This window comes from Neodiprion fabricii, chromosome 3 (assembly GCF_021155785.1).
Source record: "Neodiprion fabricii isolate iyNeoFabr1 chromosome 3, iyNeoFabr1.1, whole genome shotgun sequence".
In the NCBI taxonomy this organism is placed as follows: Eukaryota; Metazoa; Arthropoda; class Insecta; order Hymenoptera; family Diprionidae; genus Neodiprion; species Neodiprion fabricii.
Genome location: NC_060241.1, coordinates 10,476,946 through 10,484,469, shown reverse-complemented (window position 1 = coordinate 10,484,469; position 7,524 = coordinate 10,476,946). Strand labels below are relative to the sequence as shown.

The 7,524-nt window shown below is 50.8% G+C and overlaps 1 protein-coding gene across 1 annotated transcript; it reads right to left on the bottom strand.

The window, feature by feature from the left end:
* Positions 1-6,014: 6,014 nt before the first annotated feature.
* On the bottom strand, positions 6,015-6,911 carry LOC124178240. Its single transcript, XM_046561477.1, has one exon. The coding sequence runs from the start codon at positions 6,909-6,911 to the stop codon at positions 6,015-6,017; it is 897 nt and encodes a 298-aa protein (XP_046417433.1).
* Positions 6,912-7,524: the final 613 nt, after the last annotated feature.

The following is a 7,524-nucleotide window of genomic DNA, read 5'->3' as shown; positions in this document are numbered from 1 at the left end:
CCACATAACACTCAATAACACTAACCTTTATAAAACATGGCACATAAATTTTTGAGATTATTTAATGCTCAACTATCTGCTCAAGGTTTTCTGTGGTTTACCTTGAGACTGTGGGCAAATGCCAGATAGTAAAAAAGGGAGTTCTTAAATTTCTAGAGCCACAGCTCCAACTCACCTTTGAGCACTGACTACTAGACTATTTTTATAATTGTTCTATCTTTCCCGAGTCGGGACGACTCTTTTCCTCGGGGGGGAGTAGTGTTACAAAGGGTGAAATCACCCGTTTTGCCCCCTCTTTAATGATCTAGTAGTCAGCATAGATAAAAGACGTTTATAAACCTCTTATGTCTTTAAAAAGAATAAGGTTGCTGCGCCAACCGATATTATTGTAAAAACAGTCTTGTTTCAGACTTTAAACAAGAAACACGTATATTGCATTAAAAGCATTTATCACGATATTTTTGTTCACGCCTTTGATTTGATAATAAGTAAACTCGCGGATCCATATTTTATTAACGTAACGCCTAAATCGTTACAATATGCTTTCTGGACAAAGCTACGAAACCCGTTGCGATCCTCTATTAAAATACAGTAAACATGCTTTGGTTTAATCTTTGAACCGCGATCATTCATGCGTTGAGAAATAATTGCATAAACATTATGTGCAGGTTTGTATGGGAGACCGGTATCGTCAATCGCTGGACAGTCGGTTTCTAATAATATTTTACGTAGGATATCCTTGTCATGCATTTTTTTCTGTAGAATCGCGATCAATATTGGGTTATTTATGCAATACCTATAGATCCATCCAAAGTTGGTTCAGAAGACAATTTTTATTGACTCTATACCATGACATATCACTTACAACAACAATGGCAATGCTTTGCTACGAAACCAAAAAATAAGAAGAAATGGATTGAGAGAAGAATACACCTGAAAAATGTAAAAAGAACGACGTATAACCGATCGTGAGAAGTAGTAAGCGAAGGGTATGTTTTGCGTGCAGGCGCTCAAAACCTGCCACTACAAGAAAGTGTGCAAATTGCGACGGATGATGAGCAGTTGAGTGAGATGAGTGACTGCCACGCAGTGTGGTTCGCGAAACTTTAGCGGTGGCGGCGGGGTGGGGACAGCGGCCGGAGCTCAGTGACAGAGGGACGCAGAGAGACGATGCACACTTAAAATATAAGAATTTAGAAATAAGAATTAGGCTGAGAGCGCGCAGAACGAAGAAACCTCCCTTTTTTTAGCTATTGCTCGGAGCACAACTTCCCCGTATGTGCGACGTGCGCTGTCGCTCTACTGCGACCGTTTATTTTTACTGATTGATATTTTATTTTATTTACTTCATCATTTTGAATTACTGTTGTAAAACATGTTTGCGATGTGAATAAGTTAATTAACTGTAGATTCTCGAAAGAAATAAAGTGAACAGAATATATAGTTATAGTAGATGAATCGAAGAAAATTAAATGTATTCAATAATACATAAAGGGCGTTTCACCCGGCGTGACATTATTATCTGCAGATGAAATCGTCTGTGTAACAGGATTGATAACAACGTAATAACAAATAAAAATGGATAACCGAATTTTTAACACTAGAAGCCCCGACGTTGGCTATATACCCAGAAGTACCGCGTGGGTCATTTTGACCCACGGTCGTTTTTCATTGTTTCTGACTGTTTTAAGGCTGGTATTTCTGATGTTTGGGATATTCCTAATGTATTTAAGGTAAGAATATTCCCTTGACCGTAGCGTTTCGAAGCGCCCACGCTTTTATCCGTCTTGACTGCCTCACTCAGGCTGAATATCTGCGTCCAAAAAATACCCATGTATGAGGAGAAAAGGGTACCAAATGTAGTACCCTTTGTAATGATTCAAATATAACACGGAATGCGCAATGAACACGGCACGAGTGGATTAGGCTAGACCCAGGGAGTGGGGAACCTGGTCACAAATTTGAAATTCGGTGGGCTTGGTCTACGTCTCTCCAGGAGGAAGGAGGTGCGGAGGTGTTCCTCTCTGAAACGAAATCGTAACTGATCGAAAGTCGACTAACTGAGAATAAAAAGTAAATCTAAGCTACGAGGACATACCTATTAAAATAAAAAATTAAACACTCCAAACCCAAGCCCAAATTTAAAGAGAGACGGTATAAAACGAAGAACATTAAAAGTGAAATCAGAAAATATAGTGCCTCGATGAAAAACCGTTATTGACAATAATTGATAATTTCAACAATATCCACCAATTTTAACAATATACACTGTTTTTAACCATATACACCTGGAATGAATGAATTGCGGAATGGATGAATGAATGAATTTTAAAAATAATGACAGCTCATGTGTGGTTATATTTATAAATAAATTAAAATTTTCACTCTACTACTCATAGTATGTAAAAGATTTTTAATATTGATTTCGGATAATTTTTAATTTTCAAATAATCTTATAAATTGGCGCCCAACGCGAAGGCTCGAAAGCTAGGAAAAAAGTGTGAATGGTTAAGAGGTTAAGATAGAATTTAGAATTTTCAATTAATTGCATGGGTAGAGTAAAACGAACTCCAGTTTCTAGAACGAAAACTACACGTAGCGGCCGAAATATTCAGTATAAAAACATTGCACCTGGTTCAACAAATTCAAATTCTGACCGTGAAGACAATGCGACTGGAGGTGAAGGAGGTGATGATTTGAACAAATTGAGACTAGAACGACAACAATTGGCTAAACAACAAAAAGAATTGGACAAGTCTTTGCGTGATAAGCAGCAGCAGGACGCGATGATGGCGGAAATTCGACGTTTGACAGAGGAAAATGATAGACAACGTCAATTGGTAGAAAGATTGTCGGCAGTAGAACCAATTCAACAAAATCAAAATATTGAAGGAAGGTTAGTAGGAGGTTTGATAAACCAGTTGCAATCATTTCAAATAGAGATAAAAGTACCTAAATTTTCTGGGGAGGATAACACGAATCCTAGAGAATTTTTAAACGATTTAGAAAGATATTTCGATGTGGAACACGTACCGACTGAACAAAAAATATTAGTTATTCATGGTGCATTAAATGGTAGAACTAAAATTTGGTTTGATGGAAAAAAAAGTAGGTTTAACGATTACGAATGTTTTAAAACTGCATTTTTGAAAGAATTTTATTCCGTAGCTATAAGAATCAGGGAAAAAAATCGTTGGTCGATGCGCAAATTCAAAAGGAGTGAAAATAATTTGCAAACGTATTTTTTAAAACAAACTAAAGAAGCTCAGTATTTTGAACCCAAGTTGTCGGATTAAGGAATGAATTATAGTATTATTCAACAAATGCCGATTAAAGTAAGGGAATCGTTAGTTGCAATTGATTTTTCCTATAATAATAGAGTTGAAGCCGCGTTGGCTCAGCTAGATTTAACTTATGAAGAAAGAGAACGTGAAAAACCTCGAAATTCACAGTCTTATAACAACAATTCGTATAATACCAGCGAGATCAATAAACCAGGTCACATTAACGCACAACCGAAATCACAACAGATAAGTCAACATAACGGGGTATCTTTTTTTTTTTTTTGTTATCGCTGGAAAAATGCCTTATGCACACCCCGAGGCTCCGCGCAAGGACCCTCGGGGTAGTGTGGGACTCGCACCCACTAAAAAACCAGCGGCAACCCTGGTGCGGGTAGGGGACTCCCCGGAACCGCTCGAGGCATATCTTCAGGGAGCCCCCCGGCACTAATACGCGGCTGCGTGTCCTGCCTGTTGGGACTTGCGCTTCCCCTTCACCCCTCCCACTAGCTATTATGACTCTCTTCCTCGTGGGTATCCTCCCCCTAACTGCTCTGTGGCTGGCGCTTCGTGAGGCGAAGCCGCCCAGTGCCGAGGGCGATTCCCACTCTGCGCCCTCTAGGGCCAGGGCTACCCTCGCGGAGGTCGGGGCAAGACTGCGCGGCGTCGCGCTCCAGTTACCGTCCCAGGAGGTTGGGGCCGATGATGAAGAGAAGGTATTGGGCGGAGAGGCCCTAGCCCTAACCGAGAGCCTACTGCGTCCTACACCGCCCTACTCTGGCACCGCCTATGCCTGTCCGCGCCTTCCATGGCCCGCCCTGAGGGACGGAGCGGAGCTCGGCCGGCACCCCACCCCGCCAACCCGTTCGGGTCCCCATATGTCCGAACTACCGTTCGGCCCGTGTAGCCTGCGCTACCGGGTCCCATTTCCTCCGCGCTGCGAGGCCTGCTGCCGCGCTCTCTCCTCCAGTTCTTTCGCGGCGATCACCCGTTCCGCGAAGCGGGCCACCGCCGCCCATCCCTCCCTTGAGCTCGTCATTGCCCGTACTAACCCGGCCAGGGTCAGGTCCCCCCCAACGGCCTCCCGCAGGGCCGCCCTATCCACCGCCCACGCTGGGCACTTTTCCACCGTGTGGCTTGACGTGTCCGCGGCCCCCCCACAGTGCTGGCAGTCCGGCCGTTCCGCCCTCCCTATCCTGTGCAGGAAGTCGGCGAAACAGCCGTGGCTCGTCAGTACCTGGGTCAATCGGAAGGTCAGCATTCCGTGCCCCCTGCCGTGCCACCTATCCCAATTACCTGCAATCGCCGCTCTTAACCTCCCACTGGAGAGGTCGGGACCCTCCAGAGACCTCCTCCAACGTTCGCGGGCAGCGAGGAGCTCTCTCGCCCTGACAATTTTTGCTTCATCAGCAGAGCAGGATCCCGTCGTCGCTCGCACCTCCCACATCCAGCCATTTGCCTGGTGATAGGCACCAGCCACCAGGTGTAGCGGCGTCGTTCGGGCCAGCAGTGTGACGGACACAAAGGACGCCGTCTCTGGTACTTATCCATGGCTCGTTGAATGGGTTTTGACCTTTGCGCCACGTCCCCCCATACCGGGGCCCCGTACAGGATGGCCGCGAACAGGGTCCCTGCGTACAGTCGCCGCTTCGCCTCCGACGGCCCCCTCAGGTTCGGCATCAGTCGCGATAAGGCCCTCGTGATGCCCCCGACCTTCGCTTCCATGGCCGCGAAATGCTCCCGGAATGTGAGACCGGAGTCCAGCCATATCCCGAGATACTTCATGGACCCCGCCAGTGGGATCCTCTCCGAACCCACCCTCAAGTCCGGGATGTGTCCCACCGTCCCTTTTCCTGCGCGGCCGAAGAGGACCGCCTCCGTCCTGTTGGCCGATATCTTCAGCCCGAGGCTCGATATGCACCGGCATACCCTCGCCACCATTACATTGGCCAGCGCCACCGCTGATGCTGGGTCCGCCGCGGAGCTCAGGACCAGGGTGTCGTCCGCGTAGCATACCACTGCGGTGTCCGGCTCCGCTCCAACCCGCAGGACCTGGTCGAACGACAGGATCCACAGCAGAGGACCTAGAACAGACCCCTGTGGAACTCCGGCTGTCACCGCCAGGTTGCTCAGTCCCCCGCCCTCCGTTGCGTACTCGACGTACCTGTGGGAAAGATAGTTGTTAATAATCTGCCGCATGTACGCGGGTACCCCCTTCGTCATGAGCGCGTTCATGATGACTAGCCATGGGAGGCTATTGAACGCGTTGGCTATATCTAAAGATACAGCCACCGCGCAGCCTCCCGTCCTGTTAGCGCCCTCGACGAACTCGCGCACCCTAATGAGCGCGTCGATCGTTGACCACCCTTTCCGGAAGCCATATTGCTCGTCCGACAACCGGGCCCGGGGGTTCTCCTTCATCCAGTTCCCCAATCGGGAAACCAGAACCCTTTCGAAGGCCTTCCCCAGTTCGCCCAAAAGGCATATAGGCCTGACCTTTGGAAGAGGTCCGCCGGACGTGCTTCCTTTGGGGATAAGCACTAGGCGGGCCCTCTTCCAGGATCATGGGACGTGCCCCTCCCGTAGGCACGCCGTAAACGTCCTTGCGAGCAGGGTAGTCATCCCTTCGGGGACTCCCGCCCACGCGGCTCCTTTAACGCCGTCTGGTCCCGGGGCGGTGTTTCACCCGCTCCCCTTCTTGAACGCGGACCGTACTTCCTCGACCGTGACCGCCTATCCCTCGTTCCAGCTCCGGTCTTCCTGGCTTACCGGCACGCTGCCCTCTCCTCTTGGGAATAGCGCCGTGAGGAGCCTCCCCAGAGTTTCGCTGTCGAGGTTTTCCGTCAGCCCCCTCGAGGCGGTGCGGAGCCTGCCCAGCACTAGTTTGTAGGGTATGCCCCATGGGTTCGATTCCACGGAGCCCACGAGGTCTTCCCAGGCCTTGGCCTTCGCTGCTTTAATGCTGTCCCGCAGCCTCCGCTTACTGGCCCGGTATTCGGCCTCTATGTCGTGGTGGGGGCCGCTGGCCGCTCTCCTGTCCCTGGTGAGGCGCCTTGGCTCTTGGTTCGAGCTCTTGGTTCGAGCTCTGGGAGCGGCCGCGTCGCAGGCCTGCGTCATGGTCCTCTCCACCCATGCAGCGAGGCCGGCCAACGTGGTCTGGTCCTCTCCCGTTGGTCCCCATGCCAGACAAGTGTCTAGGGATTCCCGGAAGCATTCTGCGTTGAATTTGCGCCAGTTCCACCGTGCGTGTCCACCCCCGTCCCCAGATTTTACGCGCCGGGGGCCCCGTATCTCGTACGTTATGTAGAGGTGGTCCGAGAGCGTCTCCCTCTCCGTGAGGACCCGCCATTGCTGCACCGTCGGCGTCAGGCTCGGCGTCGACCACGTCAGGTCGACAACTGATGAGCCCTGCGCCCTGACACACGTTGCCGTGCACCCATCATTGTGCAGGCTTACTCCGCACGACGCCGCCCATCTCTCCAAAAGCTCCCCCCTGCGGTTGCTCACCGCTGGGTCCCATGTCGGCGAGCGGGTGTTGAAGTCGCCGCCCACCAGTACTCCCCTGCCGCTATCGCCTGCTGACCGGATCACCCGCTCCAGGTCGTCCATAAATGCCTCGAAAGCTTGCATGGGGACGTTGGGGGATATGTACACAGACACGACTGCTAGGTTTCCGCATCTGGCCGCTACATACCCCCTTCCCCTCTCCAGTAGGGAGCACCGTGGTGCATCGCCCTCCGTCCTCCAACATATGGCCGCAAGGCCGTCCTCGCTGCCCAGCCAGTTGTCTGCGCCCGGGATGGAGTGTGGCTCGGATATGAGACACACATCCACCCCCTCTTCCAACGCAAACTGGCTCAGCAGGTCCTGAGCCCCCCGGCTATGGTTCAGGTTGCTCTGCAGGAAGAACCTGGCCATCTACTGTGTCCCTGGCTACGGGCCCCCGACCCCGTTCACTGACCGACGCGCAGCGTCCCGATCCCATCCTGTGGGCGCTGTTCCTCCCTTTGGTGTCACACACCGCGCATTTCGGGACGGATGTGCAGCTCCTCGCCTGGTGGCCCTCGCTGCCGCATCTGAAACACGCGCGCCCGCATGCTGCCGGTGCGTTGCACGCGGTGCCTATGTGGCCAAAACCCCAGCACCTATAGCATTGACGGGGCCGCGCCTCCAGTAGGTCGACCCTGGCTATGGTCCAGCCTATTTTGATCTTCCCCTTTGCCGCTACAGTTGTGGCTGCCCT

Coding starts and splice junctions, on each gene's coding strand:
- LOC124178240 (XM_046561477.1), bottom strand. CDS start 6,911: ATGCAAGCTTTCGAGGCATTTATGGACGACCTGGAGCGGGTGATCCGG.